Source organism: Ornithorhynchus anatinus, chromosome 1 (assembly GCF_004115215.2).
Source record: "Ornithorhynchus anatinus isolate Pmale09 chromosome 1, mOrnAna1.pri.v4, whole genome shotgun sequence".
In the NCBI taxonomy this organism is placed as follows: Eukaryota; Metazoa; Chordata; class Mammalia; order Monotremata; family Ornithorhynchidae; genus Ornithorhynchus; species Ornithorhynchus anatinus.
Window position 1 is genome coordinate 90,619,441 of NC_041728.1, and position 21,672 is coordinate 90,641,112.

Here is a 21,672-nt window from a genome sequence, read left to right on the forward strand (position 1 = left end):
CAAGTCATTTTAATAGGTATTTCATGATGAATACACTTGCAGATAGAAAAATGAAAATACTGCAATTTAAGAAGAAAGGAAAAAAGGAGCAAAAAACACATTTTTGAAGTTTTTGCCACTTGGCGCATCCATTAAAACAGGTGACCTACTATATAAGCCACTTAAATACTTGGTCAAGGTTGGTTCATTTACCACCTTTATCTGAAGCTCAGAAACAGAATAGGTGGAGGCATGTTTTGTTCTACAGCTACATTCTACACCAGGGATGGCAAAGTCTCAGGAACTAAAGAGCTGTGAAACAAAAACACACTGCGGCCGAGAGCCTCAGACAGACCAGAAATGCATTTAACTGGAACGGCGAGCGGGCGTTGTTAAGGTGGGAGGAGAGAAGGAGATGAAGGGTGGCAGAGATCAGGCATTCCTAAAGTGAGGAACAGGAGTGGGGGAGGTATGGAGAAGATGGTGATGGCGGTGATGGTGACTGGCAGTTGGGGCTGGAGGACGGGGTTGGGGGCTGGACATTAACCTGTTCTCCAGCATGGGCTCACGTGCCCAACACAGCAAAATAATAAATATTAAAGCCTCCATTTCTTAGCTTGTCTCAACCTTGTGGATGTACCCCTCCCAGCCCCCTCCACCACCACAGATGCCTCCTCCTTACCCCACCAGGCTTCAGTTTTCTCATGTGTGCAATGAGGAGAATTGTGCATACTGAGAAGCAGTGTGACCTAGTAGACAGAGCACAGGCCTAGGAGTAAGAAGGACCTTGGTTCTAAGCCCAAGTCAGCCACTTGTCAGCTGTGTGACCTTGTGCAAGGCTCCCTGCCTCAGTTCCCTCATCAGGAAAATGAGGATTAAGACTGTGAGCCCAATGTGGGTCAGGGACTGGGTTCAGCCTGTTTAGCTTGTACCTATCCCAGTGCTTTAGTACAGTGCCTGGAAAATAACGAGTGCTTAACAAATATCATTTTTAAAAAAAAAGTTGCAGAACAGGTGGAGAAGAGCAGTCGTTTGGCTCGAGAGCTACAACTCAGCCACCCCAGGTTTACTGATAGCGGATATTTTCGATAACAGCCATGTATAATGCTTGACCCTGAACTGCAACCAAGTCACTAACTTTATCAGTTTCGGGATGCCCAAAATTCAACTGCCTTAATAAACTGAGGACTCCCTGAGGAGTTTCATCTTATGGGCTTGTTCGATTAGGGAAAGAAAAAGGAAAACTTGACAACAAGTGGATGGAAGTCGTGTAGTTCTGGTGCATTCACCCATTTCCACAAATCAGTAGGTACTAGGTAAAAGGCCCTGCCACTGGACAGAAAGAGGCTGAAGGCAGGGTCACAGACAGGTGGAGCTCCCTCTTTACAGGAGGGCAAATGGGGTTATGGGGCAAAAGGGAGACGAGGCTGATCCTAAAGGGCTACTCTTTTTCTAAATTCAATCAATCCTATTTATCGAGCACTTACCACGTACAGAGCACTGTACCACTTCTCACCAATTCTTTCCAAAATGGCTGAGGGCCTCATCAGCTTTATTCATAAACTCAATCATATTTATGGAGCACTTACTGTGTGTATGGCTCTGTACTAAGCGCTTGGGAGAGAACAATACAATAACAAACAGACACATTCCTGCTTACAACAAGCTTACGTCTAGGGGGAGGATACACTGACAGCTTGCTGTAGGCAGGGAAGATGTCTACCAACTCTGTCAGTTATTTTCTTCAAAGCGTTTACTACAGAGCTCGGCTCACGGTAAGTGTTCAATAAACATCACTGATTGAGTGACTGATTGTGTCACAGTGTACCTTCAGATAAAGATAACTCTAGGATAATAGCCCTGAATGGATTCACAGTGCACTGATTTTGACAAATGAGAAATTACCATTGACTTCTTCCCAATCTCAAAATGGGAAAATAGATTACTCCAAAGTCGCACCTACCTACCTGCTCACTTTGCTTCCATTCACCTTGTTGTTGGAGAGATGGAACGGCCCAGATGCTCAGCTTCCCCGAGAAATGAATGGCTGCCAGTAGCGTTCCATCAGGGGAAAGGCTCATTTTAAAAATTCCATCCTGTACAAGAATTCCATAAAAGAAAGGACGGTAAAGTAAGTGACAACACTGGAACAATACCTTAAAATGACAGGGCTTTTATACATTTCAAATGATAAATGTTCTTGGGGAACCAATAAGTAATGTTTAAGAGCAAAATTTTCATGGATATTTTCTGTGTCTGATACCAGCCATTCTCCAATCTGTGACCCACTCCTTATTGTATTGATTCTATCCCCTATGATCAATCAGAGGCGTTACTGAGCACTTACTACATGCCGAGCACTATACTAAGCATTGGGAGGAGTACAACAGAGTTAGCAGATGTGTTCCCTGCCCACAATAAGCTTATAGTTTAAGAATCTCTCTAAGGGCAAAGAATTCAATGTCATTTTTTAATGACACAACATGGGCATTTAAAATGGCATCTGTTGCTGCTTACAGAACATAAAGAAGGTATGGTATCATTTCTCAAATCCTTAATGCTGTTAATTTCAAGATGCTGGCCCTGAGAAATAGCAGAACGTGCAAATATGTCAGAGGCATATAAATACAATGAAGCCTCAGATAAATTGTGATCAATTCCAAGATCTTCCGAAGGTATTTTTGTTCAAGATGCTCAATGTAATTGCTAGGCCCTATTCCTCCCCAAGAAGCTGTGCACTACACCAAATTTTTCAGAATCTATGCGTATTTGCCAAAAGATCAGCTTCAGATGGAAAATAATAATAATGATAATAATAATGGCATTTGTTAAGCACTCACTATGTGCCAGGCACTGTTCTATGTGCTGGTGTAGAGAAAAGATAATCAGTTTGGACACTCTGTCCCACATAGGGCTCACAGTCTACGAGCCCCATTTTACAGTTGAGGGAACTGAGGCTCAGAGAAGCCAAGTGACTTTGCCCAAGGTCACACAGCAGAGAAGTGGTGGAGCCAGGATCAGAACCCAGGTCCTTCTGACTCCCAAGTCCATATTCTGTCTACTAGGACATGCTGTTTCTCAATGCCTATCAAGGGTTGACTAAATCTTTTGACTTAACTATTACATACCGCTGCTGCAGGATCTTTTCCTCTCCAGGTCATGAACTGGTGTGAAAGAGATCCCTGCACCACCACCCCTCCACACCCCAACCCGCCCCGTCCCAACATGTATGCATGCACTTACCCCAAAGGGCCTACATTTACAAGTATTTTAGCCCAAATCTCCAGTCATCAACATCATTTTGTTGGGTGACTAATGGCAAGAGACCTACACTAAATGTTGATTCCCCTCTTCGCCAAACTACCTATTATCTCTAGCCCAGTCTTCTCATGACTACTTTCTCCCAGGCTCCCGTTTCTGCCGTCAACTCTATAACTCCAGGCCACAGATTTCAGCCATCATAAGGCCATATCAAAATCGAATGTCTAGAGTAAAGAAATTCAATATTCTGGATCTAAAAATGTCAGTTGACTTCACATGATTTACTTACAAAGATATTTAATTATTACACAATTTAATCTTCAAAGATGAGGTAGAACGCATTTTTGATTCTGAACTAAATAGTCAAAAAAATTATGACAACTGAATCTGTACCCCTGAATTCCTTAACACTGGCAGAATATGGTTTAACACTATGGCAATAGTGATCAACAGATAACGAGAGGAGAAAACAGTTGTTGCATTAATTATGTTAATGCTACCTCCATTTTTAAAAATTTAGATCCCTAAAATTTTACTTATTCTTTGGAGATTAAAGTTCTAGGATTCCAGAAAATCCCAGAAAAACTACTATACATTAAAGGAATTACAGCAACTCTTCAACGAAATACTCAACGCTCCCCATAGTCTGGCAAGCCACAGCTCAAAAGTGTGATCTAAGCAGCACTCAGAATCAAATTATAGTTGGTTCCATAATCAAAACCTCCTGCCATGATAACTGTATTTTCAGTCTCCTGGAAATAAAAAAAAATCTCTCAAATGTTCAAACCCTAATCCTTGAAATGCTACTAAGATTTCTTAAGACATCTGAATGGTAATAATTCTCTCTGTGTTCTTACACTTAAATTTATTACTGAAAGGCAAAAAATTAAAAAAAATTTACTTTGGTTCCCTTAAATAATTGCCTGGTCATTGCTGTTTCTCCTTAACTACATATGTCATTTTTGTCTTTCATCACTGTAATACCCCAGAATGTACCAAGGGAATTAAAGTAACTGCCTAGGTTCATTCTCAAAGGCAAAATCTATTTAGTTTTTTTCCTCAAAGGTTTTGAAGATATACGCTCTTTGGACTAGAAAGATTAGGGTACACTACAAAGTATGGGGAAAGGGAATACTGTGGAGGAGCATGAGAAAGGAGTCATGAGGCCGAAGGAAGGCATAAGGAAAAATCCAATTTTTCTAGTACTTTCTCCCTTTCAAAAATCATAAACAATTGGAAATTTATGAATTGCAAAGAAGTGTCCATATGCCTAAATGTGTAAAAAATTGGACTTTGTATTTAACTGATCTTTATTTTGTTCTAATCAAAGTCATAGGAATCCATTATCTATATCTGAATTATCATCAATCAATTTTCAAAAAGACTAACTTGGCTATTAAATGAAGAGACGAATGAAGCCACCTATCTAAAAACCCTAGTTTACCAGTGCTATCATATGGAATGTGCAAACTTTTCTCTATTCGTGTCAGTGCCACCTTTATTCCGATGTTTGGGGTAGATAATAACAGCTAACCCAAAGAAACACTACAAATTAATATTTGTATTGTAGGAAATACGGCTTCTAGCAAAATTTACATCAATCACCGAAGGGTTATTAAAGAAAAATATAGTTATTACCCATGAGAATACCTTTAAGCTGCGACTTTTTTTGTGAGGTTAAAGACTGTTCTTTTTTTAAGAAAGTATGTAAAATTAAGATATCTTGAGACTTCATTTTTGAAGTCTTGCCTAATCTAAGGACGATAATACTCTGAATTGCAATAGTGTTTGATACTCATTGAAAAGCATTTCAAAGAATCCATCCAAATTAAGTGTTCTACCTTGCAGCCATTCAACCATTAATGAAAATTCTGTGATATTGTAAAATAGCTACATTATATTTGGAGGCAATTTGATAAAGGAAAACACAATCCGCATAGACGGCAGTTCTAGATAGTAATTTCAAATACAAATCTCTACCCTTTGGGCACTTGCTGTTCACCCCTCCCTCATCCCCAGAGCATTTATGTTCATTATATCCGTAATGCATTTATTTATATTAATTTCCCTTTCCCCATTTAGACTGTAAGCTCGCTGTGGCCGGAAATGTGTCTACTAAGTCTGTTGTACTGTACTCTCCCAAGGGCTTAGTAGAATACTCTGCAAACGCCCCCGATTGACTGCTATGCCTCCTGAAACGGCCACTTGATACAGTCCTTTCTGAAATTCAGTCATCTCATTTCATCACCATTGTTTTCCCTCCATATCTCAAATTATTTCACTGAATTTTACATCTGAGCTGCCTATTGCTCTATCGAGTCTTTTGTCTAAAAACAGCATGCCATCAGAATCTTATTAGTACCTGCATTGCGAACATTTGATTTTAACCTACATTTAGTAAAGTCATCGTTTAGAACCTGCCAAAGACAGTCTACCTTAATTAAAATACTAAAGATCACTGTCCTACTGCCACCAGTACATGGAGAGAAAAATATTATTTCTACGACCTAATCTAGTGAAATCACCATATTAACAGGAAAATAATTTGGGGAACACCTCATTTCCTCTTTTCCCACTGCCTTCAGTATTGGCCCTGACTTCCTCCCTTTATTCATTACCCCCCAACCAGTCCCACCGCATTTATTTACATATCCGTAATTTATTTACTTATATTCATGTTTATCTCTCCCTCTAGACTGTAAGTTTGTTGTGACCAGGGAATGTGTCAGTTACATTGTTGTGTTGCTCTCTCCCAAGTGCATAGTACAGGGCCCCACAAACAGTAAGCAGTCAATACAATTGATTAATTGAATGATTGGTTAGAAGGTATCTGTAATCTAAGCACTTGTATTTTTAACAGCCCAAATGTAGGTCAATCGTAGTTATTGAGCGCTTACTGTGCGCTCAGCATTTGGGAGAGTACAATAACAGACACATTTCCTGTCCACAAAGAGCCTTTCTATATGAAACAAGCATATGATTAGGCTAACAATGGCATGAATCTTAGTGCATATATCTAGCATAAAGTCGCAAAGCAAAATTACAAAGAATGTGCATTTATAACATTCTGAAGCCTAGCCTTCCCTAGAGCAGATGATCACAGAGCAATAACAAATGCATATATTTTTAACAGCATAAATAGTTATACACATAAGTCATTTCAAAACTCTAAACCAGAGTCGAATGTCCTTAATGAAGCAAGTAAATAACCAGGAGAGGCCACCATACATTCACTATATGAAGTTAAGTGACTTGCCCAAGGTCACAGAGCGGAGAAGTGGTGGAGCCTGGATTAGAAGCCAGGTCCTTCTGACTCCCTGGGCTGTGTTCTAGCCACCCGGAGAAGCAGCATGGCCTAGAAGATAGACAACGGGACTGGGAGTCAGAAGGATCTGCCTGGCTTTTAATCATTCAATAGTATTTATTTTATTCAGTAGTATTTATTGAGCGCCTACTACATTCAGAGCACTGTACTAAGCGCTTGGAATGTACAAATTGGTAACAGATAGAGACAGTCCCTGCCCTCTGACGGGTTTACAGTCTAATCGGGGGAGATGGACAGACAAGAACAATAGCAATAAATAGAATCAAGGGAATGAACATCTCATTAAAACAATAGCAAATAAATAGAATCCTGGCTCTGTCACTTGTCAGCTGTGTGACCTTGGGCAAATCTCTTAACTTCTCTGTACCTCAGTCACCTCATCTGGAAAATGGGGATTAAGACTGTGAGCTCCATGTGGGACAGGGACTGTATTCAATCTCATTACTTTTCATCCTTTTATCTGATTACCCAATGCTTAGAACAATGCCTGGTACATAGTAAGTGCTTAACAAATGCAATTTGAAAAAAAAAAATGAAATACCACCACGGTTAGTGCAATTTAGACTAGTGACTCTAGACTATAAACTCTTTGTGGGCAGGAACCATGTCTACCAACTCTGTTATATGTTACTCACCCAAGTGCTTAGTACAGTGCTCTGCATACAGTAAGCACTAAATAAATACCACTGATTGATTCATTTGTGATACATCATATTCAACACACAAGCAATATTTGCAAATGACAAAAAGATTACTGAGGCTACTGCATTTCTCAGGAACGCAAACTCAGAAATTCTGATTTTTTCCTCCTGCTGCATGCCAAGGACAAGTGCGCAATTTGATCATCATCCTTGATGGTCACCTTTGAAGTTGTTTTGAATTAGATCCACTTCCACTAAGGAGAAATTCATGTTGCTTTCTACAGCAATTCTGCATTACCTGTTCTTGTCCCGATTTGCCATAAAGGCTGAAATTCAAAACTCGCAGTAATCCCAGCCTCCTTGGTACCTGGAAAACATGATCACATCTTGTTCAGAAAGGTTAATAGAACACAAATTATACGATAAACTGTGACAAATCCCATATAGAATAAAATGATTGAGCAGACTGAAAGTATTTAAAATACTTCTCATAATAATGCTTTTGGGAGCACAATTACATTTTTAAAATATAGAGCTATGCTGTCAAAAAAGCAATTTCTAAAAGTTCAAAATGCTTGTAATTGAAATAAGAGCAAAACTTCCCTTAGAAGAAGCTTCTTCCAAGCCACTGTAATCCCTAACATTACTATTAAGGTATGGTAAAAAGTTGATCACTTGACCTAGTAAGGACCAAGAATAGTTTAGATAAACAAGCCAAACACAGTTTAATTTCCTTGGATAGGATCACATCCAAATTTATGAAACTTTACTTGAGAATCAGGAAGGAAAAACAAAAATCAGACAACTTTTATTTAACTGACGTGCCACTTTAAAAATCAATATTTCCAGTAGACAAATAGAATTATATACTCAATTTTCATTCAAATATTATTATTTCAAATAATTTCAAAACAGCCAAACCTTTTGTGACTATAGGTTTCAAAAGCAGGGAAGGGGGAGAGAATAGCAGTTTTAAATCTGTAATACTTTGAGGATTTATTTGGTCAATCTCTGAGTCTACACCTAAGTAGTTTCAATTATAACCACAGTATTATCAAAATATTGATTTTTATAAGTGTCTTGCAATCATTACTAAACATTAAAAATAGCTATTGAGGAGACTCTCTGTAGGAAAGAGCCACATTCAAACTGCTCATTTTTTTAAGTGTGCTAACCGCATAATTACATTATAGGAAATAGAACTAAGGATGCTGAAAGTTATTAAAATAAATAAGTACATGTTCAGTCCTTTCATAAAAAAGATCCTTAACATATTTACATACATTTTCAAATAATATTTTTAATCTGAAACCATGTTACCATGACACTTTAAAAAAACACACTATCAGGTAATGGGGGGGGAGGAAGCAATAAATGGCTTAGTCAAAATACCATGGCCCAGAAAAGTTTAGCAATCAACTAAAGCAGAGAAAGATAAAATTATATCAATACTCTCCTTTAAATTTTAGTCAATGGTACAGAGTTTTGTGAAAAGCATTTTATAATAATAGGCTCATGAAAATAATAGTAGTACAATATATGAATACAATATACGTGAAGTCAATTTTGCTCATATTTCTTGACAGATAAATTAACTTCCTAACTCCTAATTGGCTACAGAGGAGAAGAAGAAAGGAAAAATATGCCTAGCAGGAATATAAGAAGGATTGCGAACCTCTTGTAAATTTAAACATAATTACCCCACTTCTATATTTCAAAAAGTTAATCACACAGCCCAGCATGCGCTTTTTCACACAGTCCGTCCCCCTATAATTTGGGAGATGCACCATATTTTCTTTTAAAAAAAAACTCAGCCAGAAAGCTGAAAAAGTATGCAAAGTATCCAGTCACAAGACTGGAAAAAAGTATGTAGGAGGTTGGGGAGGTGAGAAAGGAAAACAAATGTTCATTAAGGAAAAAGAGCCGATATCATAGGTTTTACAGGCTGAGGTGACCATCTAACACCTCTCTCTCCAATCAACAACCTCCACTGCCCACAGCACACGCATACATACACACAAACACACACTTATATACATACACACACCTACATACATAGATGCACGTACATATTCTGGGTGGCAATAGAGCTGCTGGCTAATTTCTGGAATCAACCCCGGCTGTTGGTAAGCAACACTTGAGGATTTAGCCTGCGATGCCTGGCTTGAAAAAACACCTTTCGCAATCTGGGCAGATCATCTCATCCCCTCCTCAGCCTGCGCAGTGACAAAAGCAACCTAGATAGCTGGAATCCTAGAAAGAATGGTGCCACCCCAGAATCTGGTGGCTCCACAGGGCGGGAAATGGGCGGCTGGCACAGCTCCTAAGGACCCAGTGATGTTGCTCAGTCCCCACTACAGATTGATGCTCATTATGGGCGGGAGTGGGATTGCTAATTCAGTTGTATTATACTCCCTCAAGTACAAGTACAGTGCTCTGCATATAGTAAACGCTCCCTAAATGCCATTGATTGCCTGGGGCTCACCTTGGTTACCAATAACTGTAGGATGAAATTATCAATCTGGTGAACAATTTCTCTCATTTTCTTAGTTTTGAGTATTTTTAAACAGAACTCAGTTTTCCTGCCCAATCCAATGCTAAATCATATCAGACAATCATATCATCATTTGGACAGGTGATAATGTTACTTGGCATTTGAGGTGGGTTTTGTTATTCTGGTGATGTTGTGTGTCTATTTATTGCATATCTGGGCTTAACCGACTGGTATTGCCAAAAAATCGTTCTATAACCACCTGGAGATAAGGACCTCATCACACCAAATGTATGAAAAACCCCTAAAGCCTGACTCCTGTGAATGAAAAGCAGCATGGCCTAGTGGATAGAACACGGGACTGGGAATCAAAAGGACCTGGGTCTAAGCCCAGTTCTGCTTCTGATCTGCTGTGTGACCCTGGGCAAGTCACTTAGCTTCTTTGTGCCTCAGTGACCTCATCTGTAAAATGGGGATTAAGACTGTGAGCCCCATGTCGGACAAGAATAGTGTCCAACCTGATTACCTTGTATCTGCCCCAGCGATTAGTACAGTGCCTGGCACATAGTAAACGCTTGCTTAACCAATATCATTTAAAAAAAAAATGGATTCTATCTTCATGAAGCACCAGAAGCTATTCAGGGAACTAATGTCTGCTCATTCACACACCCGCTCCAAAAACTACCTAAAGTTCCTCAGAGAAGATGAAGATGGAAGGCTCTGGGTAAGAGCTTTTCCTCTCCAAAATAGCTGCAGCTTTCTAACTTTCTTAAACGACTTAGAATCTAAAGCAATCAAGAAGGAGCCAGGTTTTGAATCAGAATCCTGATTCCTCCAATAGTTACCTTCTCTGTGCCTCAGCAAAAGAGAGAATTGATAAAGGCACTTATGATACAACACCTAGTAAGAGATGTGCTAGAGGAATGAAGATCTTTACCAAAGAGAGATGGCAGGAACAGGTCCTGGACTTTGTGTTTTTCTTTTCCTGACTACAAAAGACACAATTTGTTTTTAAATGCATTTTTGTAAATGCTGAAAGGGTGGAAACTGTCTATTTTGATAATCATAAATGTTTCTTGGCATAATACCATGTGCATATAAGTGTAAATATTCTTTAATGATGATGTCAGCTAGGATAATGACAATGGACAACAGATGCTGAATGACAAAATTGGGGAAAATCAGTTGGCTTTATCTTGGTCTGCCTCTACCCAAATTTGTGTATACGACTGAAGAGCATTTGAAATTCACAGCAGCAAATTAACATGATTGTGTTGTATGTTGTTTAAGGAAAAAAAATATATTTTTAATAAACCGTACAATTATGGAACAGCCATTCCAGAATGCGAGTGCTGTGAAGTAAAGGAAATGGTCAGGAATCATTATTCATCAATCTTATTTATTAAGCGCCTACTGTGTGCAGAGCTCTATACTAAGTGCTTGGGAGAGTACGATTCAACAATATAACAGAGTTGGAAGACACATTCCCAGTATTTACCTCTGCACTTAGCACAATGTTTTGGCATAGCAAAGCAGCTTTCATTCATTTATTCATTCATTCAATCCTATTAAGCGCTTACTGTGAGCAGAGCGCTGAAATAAGCACTTAGGAGAGTACAATATAATGAACAGACATACCCTCCCCACAATGAGCTTACAGTCCAGAGGGGGAGACAGGCATTAATGCATTAATGTACATAAATAAATTACAGGTATGTATATCAGTACTGTGTTGCGGGAAAGAAACATGTCTACCGACTCTGTTGTCCTCTACTCTCCCAAGTGTTTTGAACAGTGCTCTGAACACAATCAGTACTCAATAAATACCACTGCTTGATTGAAACCACAATTACCACTGTTATAAAATAATTCGATATCATTTCTGGCAAGAGTTTTATCAAAGGGACAGTCAACGAAGGGAATGTGAGATGAAGTTTCTAATCAATATATTACCACTGAAATTTCATTACCTTTACCACGTTAGCTTTCAAAGAAAGATTTCCCATCTTTACTGCATTCCACAAGGAGCTTATTTGGACAAAAACCACAAGCCAATGTAAAACACTAAAAATTCCACTTACTGTTGTGACATTCTCTTCGCTACCAGTGACCTGTTTATAATAAGGTGATCCAGAGAGAACTCTCCAGGCTGACAAGCCGCAACACGCAGCTCTCGATCTTCCACCTTCATTATTTTCACAGCCACCTACCAGTAAAAGCCTATAAAAAGAAAAATAAACCCAAAAGTTGATAAACCACACAACCCTTAAGCCAAAGAGAAGCACAAATTGCATATAAAACTGATGACTCTGAACAGATTGTACTGAATTTTTTATGTCCAATTATAAAAATAAAGCACAATTACATTTTTGATGCGCTTCAGAAAACCGAGCATTCTGAACCTGCGAGATTAGAAATACTACCCCCAAAGAGAGAATATTGCAATTATTGCAGGTGCCATGACCCTGGCAAATAATATGCTGGGTCCTTCTCACTGCAGGCTGGAGGAGGATCAGAAGCAGCAGGAGGCAACATGTGATGACTCTGAAAAGCTTTCTCCACACCTTGGACACTCTCAAGTTACCTTGGGGGGAAAAAAAGGACTAAAGAGCAGAGCTTGCAGAACACAAAGGCCACCTGCACACTACTGGCTTTTGGGGATCTCATCTTGACACCTCTGATGAGTCAAACCCAAATGACATGGAGGTGACTGAATGACTCCCAGCGGACACTGGCAGGGAAATATATTCTCTGAATGGAAAGAGTGACCTAGTATGTGTCACTGGTCACTTTTTCCGTATTATTTTTTCACAGGACTGGAAATATTCGGGAGCAGAAACTGCCTCGATTCTGAAAGCCAAACAGCAAAAACAGACTCTGGCTGGATTACTGACAACTGCTATCTTCCAAACCATGCTATAAAGAGCAGAGGTTTTTTTTATTTAGGAAAAGCATTAACTTGTTCAAAAAATAGTTTTTTTAAGCATAATATTATGAACACCAATTTCATGAAGAAAGCATAATCTTTGACAAGGATCGTAAAATAAGGCAGCAGAATTGTAAATATACCTTAGACATGACAAAGAAGTCACAAATTATAAAACCTTCTTCTTTTCATAAATATCTTTTTCAAGTGGCATTACTCCAAACCTACAAGCATCGGTCCCAGAACAATGTCCTATACCATAACCTCAAACCCTGACACTGTTTTCCCAAAAGTGTAAACACCTCCTCACCCTGTCACATAAATCTATCAAGGAGTCATCGCTGTTTTCTCTTAAAGTCTTCAAGTTTTTCAACATGCTCAGGAGCAATACATTTACATTACAAATACCCAAATCTCCCACATCTAAAGTTCAAATCCCTGTTCACAAGCTGTCAATCTTTATCTGCACATCTAAAATCTACTTCCACACATCAGCTTCCCTCACTTGTCTTTGGAAACCCAGAATTTACCATGCCACCAGCAATAGTGGTTGGATGGTTATGGGCTTAGTACAGTGCTTTGCACACAGTAAGCGCTCAATAAGTATGACATTGAATGATTTCTGCAATGAAGGGGCTAAATACACAGCGTAAACAACACTGGAATTTATCTTCATTAAAACCTCCCATGGCAATGATGTGCAATTGAACCCTTCCATAATCAGCAGTGTGGCTCAGTGGAAAGGGCGTGGGCTTGGGGGTCAGAGGTCATGGGTTCGAATCCCGGCTCTGCCACTTGTCAGCTGTGTGACTGTGAGCAAGTCACTTAACTTCTCTGTGCCTCGGTTACCTCATCTGTAAAATGGGGATTAAGACTGTGAGCCTCGCGTGGGACGATCTGACTACCCTGCGTCTACCCCAGCACTTAGAACAGTACTCTGCACATAGTAAGTGCTTAATAAATACCAACATTGTTATTATTATTATCTGGATTATTCTCTAGCCAAGCAGTTATGGGTAATTCAAACAAATTGGAGGGGGAATAAATTTTTACGTTTCTTAGATACAGTAGTTTGGGAAGAAAGAACAAGAATAAAAATCTGATTACTCATAAACCAATCAAAGGTATTTATTCATTTGTTCAATGGCATTTATTGAGCATTTGCTGTGTGCAGAGCACTGTATTAAGCACCTGGAAAATAAAATACAGCAATAAAGAGAGCCAGTCCCTGCCCACAACGGGCTTACAATCTGGGGGGTGGGGAGGGGAGAGAGACATCAAAACTCGTAAACCGGCATCAATAGAAATAAACAGAATTATAGATATATACATAAGCACTGTGGGGTAGAGGGAGGATGGGAAAGAGCAAAGGGAGTGAGTTGAGGTGAGGAGGGAGGGAGGGGGAGCTGAGGAACAGCGGGGCTTAGTCTTGGAAGGCTCTTGGAGGAGGTGAGCCTTCAGTAGGTCTTTGAAGGGTGGGGGGGAGAGTGTGACTATTAGATGGATTTGAGGAGGAAGGGCGTTCCAGGCCAGAGGGAGGACGTGGGCCAGGGGTCGAGGGTGGGATAGGCGAGAACGGGGCACAGTGAGGAGGTGAGCAGCAGAGGAGCAGAGTGTACAGGGAGGGCGGTAGAAAGAGAGAAGGGAGGTGAGGTAGGAGGGGGCAAGGTGATGGACAGTGCTTTATTGAGCACTTTCTATGCAGAAAGCACTCTAATGAGTACTTGAGAGAGAACAATAAAACAGAATTAGCACACACACTCCCTGCCCATAATGAGCTTACAGTCATAAACCAGAAATAATACAGAATATATCTCTTTTAGGAGATTCTCAATGTAGTTTCTTAAGTGAATGTTTCATAGAGAAACAGGTGAGACAGAGTTTGCTATTTTATAAATGCACTACATACAAAGGCACTTTCTCTTGGCTTACTAATGTGCCTCTAAACCTCCAAACGTCAAAAGTGTCTGTGCCTTTATTTTTTCTTCCCAATATAAGTTCTCAACATTTTTTAAACATCCCACATTTGTCGACAAGCGGCTGGAAAGGGGATTGCTTGCTCCTTGGCTCAGTAAATACTGTAGCTAAATCTGGTTAAGACCCAAGAGTAAGCCCAGCCCTTACATTACCCTGATATTGTTAGTCATCAGAATGAGAAGAAAGCTAGACTTCGAAACTCTATCATTTGGAGCTTTTAAGAAGCAGCATGGCTCAGTGGAAAGAGCCCGGGCTTGGGAGGCAGAGGTCATGGGTTCTAATCCCGGCTCCGCCACTTGTCTGCTGTGTGAACTTGGGCAAGCCACTTAACTTCTCTGTGCCTCAGCTACAGCGTGGCTCAGTGGAAAGAGCCTGGGCTTCGGAGTCAGAGGTCACGGGTTCGACTCCCGGCTCTGCCATTAGTCAGCTGTGTGACTATGGGCAAGTCACTTAACTTCTCTATGCCTCAGTTACCTTATCTGTAAAAGGGGGATTAACTGTGAGCCTCACATGGGACAACCTGATTACCCTGCATCTATTCCAGCGTTTAGAACAGTGCTCTGCACATAGTAAGCGCTTAACAAATACCAACATTATTATTATTACCTCATCTGTAAAAATGGGGGTTAAAACTGTGAGCTCCACCTTGGGACAGTCTGATTACCTTGTATCTACCCCAGCGCTTAGTACAGTGCTTGGCACCTAGTAAATGCTTAACAAGTGCCATTATTATTATTATTATTATTATTATTAATTGCAAAAGCAGCCCTAGAATGAAGGGAATGAAGGCAAAAGCAAAAACCACAGAATAAAGTCGGTAGGAGAGGGGAAGCAGGTAGGATTTAAAAATTTTAGGGACCCGAAAAAAACATAAATGTGCACAGACCACAGCTGAACTGGCTGTCAAAGAAAAAAAAACTGTCCTTAAAACATGAGTCTAAGGGGAAAGAAAAGAAAAGAAAAAAAAGATGCGTTAGGGAACCTTTTTCCGCTATTAGGAAAACGTCTGATAATTGTTGCAATAATGTGCCATCTAGTGACTTAAAAGTGCATCTGTTTAAATGTCACCAAAAAAGAAAAGTAAATATTTCTTAAAAAGCTAACAATATTTGCATACCTTTATGAAGACAAAGCATTTCACAGTTGTAAAAACTAGCATTTTAAACCCACTTTAATATCCCGAGAAGATGACTGCAAATATGCTTATTACATCAAGTTCTTAGATTAATTTTAAGTCCCAACTGTTTTTAACTAAACAGAATTGATCGTGGATCGGTCAGTCATTAATATGAGTTAGGTGTCCCCTGAGTGCAGAACACGGAAGCATCTGGGAGAGAAAACTGAATAAAGAGACATGGAATCTGCCCTCAGAGAGCTTACGGTCTAACGGGGACCTGACCAATTGCACATTCCAAGCGCTTAGTACAGTGCTCTGCACTTAGTAAGCGCTCAATAAATACGAATGAATGAATGAATGAAAGTAAGTCATTCACAAATGCTACAGCTGTTCATACCCAAAGTGCAAAAGGAGAAATAGGAAAACGATCTATAAATGAATCTGATTCAAAAAGATGCATAAGTGCTAAAGCATATATAACCTAACAACTAAGGATGGGTGCTGGAAGGATCTGACCTTTCCTCTCCATCCCAACTGCTATGTTAATCCAATCACTCATCCCATCCCGCCTGGATTACTGTGTCAGCCTCCTTGCTGACCTTCAAGCCTCCTGTCTCTCACCACTCCAGTCCATACTTCACTACACCGCCCAGATCATTTCTCCATACAAACATTGGAGACATTCATTCATTTATTCCATCGTATTTATTGAGTGCTTACTATGTCCAGAGCACTGTACTAAGCGCTTGGAATGTACAATTTGGCAACAGATAGAGACAATCCCTGCCCACTGAGGGGCTTACAGTCTAATCAGGGGAGACAGATCCGCTCCTCAAAAACCTCCAGTGGTTACCCACAGCCCACCCACCCCCGCATCCAAAAGACTCAACTCTGGCTTTAAAGCAGTCCACCACCTTGCCCCCTCCTACCTCACCTCGCTTCTTTCTACAACTCAGCCAGCAGACTTCACTCCTCTAGCGCTAAACTTCTCATTGTGCTTCCATCTCGCCTATCTGGCCGCCGACGCCTAGCCCACGTCCTGCCTCAGGCCTGGAACGTCCTCAGTCCTCACATCAGATAGACAATTACTCACCCTTCAAAGCCTTATTGAAGGCTCATCTCCTCCAAGAGGCCTTCCCAGACTACATCCCACCTTTCCTCCTCTCCCACTCCTTTCTGCCTAGCCCTGGCTTGTTCCCTTTCCTCTTCCCTGGCTCAAAGCCCCACCACAGCACCTATGTGCACATCTGTAATTTTATTTATTTGTATGCATGTCTGACTTGCCCTCTCTAGACCGTGAACTCACTCAGGGCAGGGAATGTGTCTATTTACTGTTGTATTATTCTCTCCTAAGCACCTAGTAGTGCCCTAGGCGCATAAACACTCAATAAATATGACCGAATGAATGAATGAAGTGGATTTGAATCAGGAATGCTTTTAGGAGGAAAAGGATTTTCAGGAGCTTAAAATATTATTCTAAGCAAAACCATTACAAAAATCCCAAAACATTCATCAAAAACAAGAAAATTCTGAAAAGATGATATCATTAATACCTACGGTTTAACATCTGAAGTAAAATTAAGCCAAACTCTTTTAAACAGATGTACAAACAGTTCATTATAGTATCCATTATTGTGCATTTTGTGGATAATTTCTCCTGCCAGACCAAAAACACAGAATACTGATACTTCAGGCACCAGGTTGGTTACATCGTGAAAACAAAATTACATTACCTTTAGAATTTAAAATATCTGATGTGAGATTTGTCTAGATTGAGAAAACACTTAGCAAACACTCGGAGTTTGCTATACCAGTAGTCAGAATAGTATTTAATAAGTGCTTAGCATTGTTCTAAGTGGTGGGAAAAAACACAAGGGTCAGAATTAACATGGTCCCCGGCCTCTAAGGGTTTCACTTTCTAAGAATAAAGCAGGGGAGTGGAGGATGGGGCAGGCAGACAGTTTCAGAAGGAGAGATGAAACTGAAACATTGAAAGAAATGCAGAAAACAAAACCTAAATAGAAGGATAAGAAGAGAAGAGCAGGTGAAAAATTATAATCCACTGTGAGGACAGGATCAGGACAAGTCCCTCTACCATCCATTAATAATAATAATAGTAGTAATGGTAAGCACTTACTACGTGACAAGCACTGTTCAAAGAGCTGGGGTAGATACAAGGTAATCAGGATGTCCCATGTGGGGCTTGGAGTCATAATCTCCATTTTAGAGATGAGGTAACTGAGGCAAAGAGAAGTTAAGTGACTTGCCCAAAGTCACACAGTTGATAAGTGGCGGAGCCGGGATTAGAACCCACGACTTCTGACTCCCAAGCCTGTGCTCTTTCCAGTAAGCCATGCTGCTTCTCCATTCACACTCATGGATACCCACATACTAAATAAGAGGTAGGCTGGATATATGGTGGGAGCAGGCATGGTTTTATCAGGCAAGAACTTAGAAGAAGATAGATAGCAACCACACAGAGAGCCCCCTCCCCTTCAAGCCCCCAAGGCAACCCTCACAGAACTCGGCCAGCTCTTCGGCCAAGAATCTATCTGCCACATACAGTGGAAGCCAAATGGCTTGGAGGAGGAGTGGGGGGGGGTGTCGAGGAATTGAGAGGATGAGGAGGAAGAGGTGGACCGGGGATGGTCTCCCACCAGAAGTCGCCTGTATGCGAGGTTGGAAGGGTCCCAAGGTGGCTACTGTATTAATAACAGTATTTATCAGGCGCTTACTGGGTGAGGCACCCTGTACTAACCACTGGGAAAGAATACATGGGAGGGAATCAGATATGGTAATTAATTAATGATAGTATCTTTAATTCAATAGTATTTATTGAGCACTTACTATGTGCAGAGCACTGTACTAAGCGCTTGGAATGAACAAGTCGGCAACAGATAGAGACAGTCCCTGCCGTTTGACGGGCTTACGGTCTAATCGGGGGAGACGGACAGACGAGAACAATGGCAATAAATAGAGTCGAGGGGAAGAACATCTCGTAAAAACAATGGCAACTAAATAGAATTGAAGCGATGTACATTTCATTAACAAAATAAATAGGGTAATGAAAATATATACAGTTGAGCGGACGAGTACAGTGCTGAGGGGATGGGAAGGGAGAGGAGGAGGAGCAGAGGGAAATGGGGGGAAAAGAGGGTTAAGCTGCGGAGAGGTGAAGGGGGGGTGGTAGAGGGAGTAGAGGGAGTCAGTCTGGGAAGGCCTCTTGGAGGAGGTGAGTTTTAAGTAGGGTTTTGAAGAGGGGAAGAGAATTAGTTTGGCAGAGGTGAGGAGGGAGGGAGTTCCAGGACCGCGGGAGGATGTGACTCAGGGGTCGACGGCGGGATAGGCGAGACCGAGGGACGGTGAGGAGGTGGGCGGCGGAAGAGCGGAGGGTGCGGGGTGGGCGGTAGAAAGAGAGAAGGGAGGAGAGGTAGGAAGGGGCAAGGTGATGGAGAGCCTTGAAGCCTAGAGTGAGGAGTTTCTGTTTGGAGCAGAGGTCGATAGACAACCACTGGAGTTGTTTAAGAAGGGGAGTGACATGCCCAGATCGTTTCTGCAGGAAGATGAGCCGGGCAGCGGAGTGAAGAATAGACTGGAGCGGGGCGAGAGAGGAGGAAGGGAGATCAGAGAGAAGGCTGACACAGTAGTCTAGCCGGGATATAACAGGAGCCTGTAGCAGTAAGGTAGCCGTTTGGGTGGAGAGGAAAGGGCTCTGTTAGGCACTTACTAAGTGCCAAGCAGTGTTCTAAGCCCTGGGGTAGATACAAGGTAATCAGGTTGTCCCACGTGGGGGTCACAGTCTTAATCCCCATTTTACAGATGAGGTCACTGAGGCACAGAGAAATGAAGTGACTTGCCCAAAGTCACACAGCTGATAAGTGGCAGAGCGGGATTAGAACCCACAACCTCTGACTCCCAAGCCCGGGCTCTTCCCACTGAGCCACGCTGCTTCTCATCCTTGTCTCTCAGGGAGGGCTCACAAGCTGAAAATAAAAGTGGGGAGAGGGGAGTGGCAACAGACGCATAAGACACTAAAAGACAAAACCCACTGAAGACAAAAACCAAGATGAGTAGGTTACCCTGACCTGAGGAGTAGAATTTCAGACTCCTTGTGTCCCCAGTCACACCCGCAGGGTCTGTGACCGCTACAGCGGTGGTTGCCACGGTTTTCCCGAGGTTTTGCAGAGGTGACCCTAGGCTGGGGATCCCTCTCTCTTTTTCACCAGGGTATTTAAAGGCAGGGTGAAAGCTCCTCAGTAATGTGGCCGACAGCCAGTGCAGGATCCCACGGAGGCGGAATGGGGATTGGGTAGACGGGAGACACCAAGGACCCTGGAGGCAGCAACGGAGGGGGACGGCAATCGGCAGAGAGGTCCGGGACGCGATCGGCGGCGACTTAAGTCCAAGCGACTTGTGGAGCATAGGGTGAGCCGGGGACATACTCTCCCAAGTGCCTAGCACAGTGTTCAAGGCAGATGATACGTACGATTGACTGACGGCAGTGAGGAAATCACTACCTATACATTCAGTCACTTGGGGGCTTGGAGACTTGACGGTGGACATATTTAACCACTTTGCTTTGAATGGGACCAGATAATTTTAAGTTGAGAATATCATTAACAACCACTAGAATTACAGGGGTAGAAGAACGTATGGCAGTTCCAGGCCAGTCTATATCTATTTGAAATTATTCCAGGTAGATGGCTGCCTCTTCTATTCTGTGTCAATTCCGCTGAAGATGGTGGCACATCTCCAAGGAGAAACTGGAAAGGAAAGACTCCTTGTCCAAACATATCAACTTACTACCATTATTGTTGACATTTAGGCTACCTCTGCATACTTGTTCACTACCTTTTCATTTTATCAAATTATTCCTAAAGGGAATAAATTCTGTGTGCTCAAGGCGATGTTGTTATGGTTATTCAGTAACCTGAACTGAAGCTCTTATAACTTTCCTGAAAGCAGTGCTCCATAAAAATTAATAATTTTAGTTTTTGAGCCCCATGTAGGACAGAGACTATGATTAACTTGATTACCTGATTAACTTGTATCTCCCCCCGCACTTGGAATAGTGCTTGAACCATAGTAAGTGCTAAATAAACACTATAAAGAGTTTTGTCTATTTTAGGGTTGATGAAAGATTGTCCAATATAGTTTATGTCCGTCTCTTCAGCATAACATATCCTTTCATTCACCAACATTAATTCTATTGCAAAGAATATAATTAATTACATTAAATTACTAAGATAGGAGTAAAGTAGTAGTAATAAATTTAAGTGCTTACACTGAGTTAAACACTGTACTAAGTGCTGAAAAAGAATATACGGATGAGCATTAGATTCATTCAATCCTATTTATTGAGCGCTATGTGCAGAGCACTGTACTAAGCGCTTGGAATGCAAATTCGGCAACAGAGACAATCCCTGCCCAACAACGGGCATTAGATCAGTCCCTGCCTCTCAAGAGCTCATAATCTAAGGGGAAAAAAAGTAGAAAGATAAACAGTAACTTTAGTAGCTTCCAATACTCCCTGTAAGCAACCATAATTGCAAACATAATTTCCTGGATTTAAAATACAGTAAAAGTTTTTATCTGGCACTTCGTATAGCTTTTCTGATATTACCTAATGCAAGTGCAATTGTGGCCAATTGATACCTTTTAGGAACAACTCCACTCTTTAGAAGAAATTTAAAACGATGACAAAGTAGAAGTCAGTAGCAAGGGAGCCAGTAAAGCCAAGCTTTAGCAGTTCCCCTCAAGTCCCCACAACCTCCCCCATTAGGAACAGAGGTACCTTGGGCAGCGTGGAATAGTATGAAATAGACAAAATCAGGTTTCCTGCTGAACTGATCAACAAATAGTGACTCTAGCTACCCTTTAGCCAGACCTACCCAACACTCCCTTCAGGGAAGGCTTCTCTACGATGGTCCTGACTCCTCAAATCCAACTCTTGGC

General features: G+C 41.2%; 1 protein-coding gene across 2 annotated transcripts in view; it reads right to left on the reverse strand.

The window, feature by feature from the left end:
* The window catches only part of NBAS (NBAS subunit of NRZ tethering complex), a 286,332-nt gene that overhangs the window by 220,982 nt on the left and 43,678 nt on the right, over positions 1-21,672 (reverse strand). For both annotated transcript variants that reach the window (XM_029058646.2, XM_029058643.2), the window contains exons 10-12: positions 11,779-11,917; positions 7,505-7,573; positions 1,947-2,075 (exon numbers count right to left, since the gene is read on the reverse strand). In XM_029058646.2, coding sequence (XP_028914479.1) covers positions 1,947-2,075; positions 7,505-7,573; positions 11,779-11,917 — 337 coding nt within the window. The remainder of the gene's footprint in view (positions 1-1,946; positions 2,076-7,504; positions 7,574-11,778; positions 11,918-21,672) is intronic.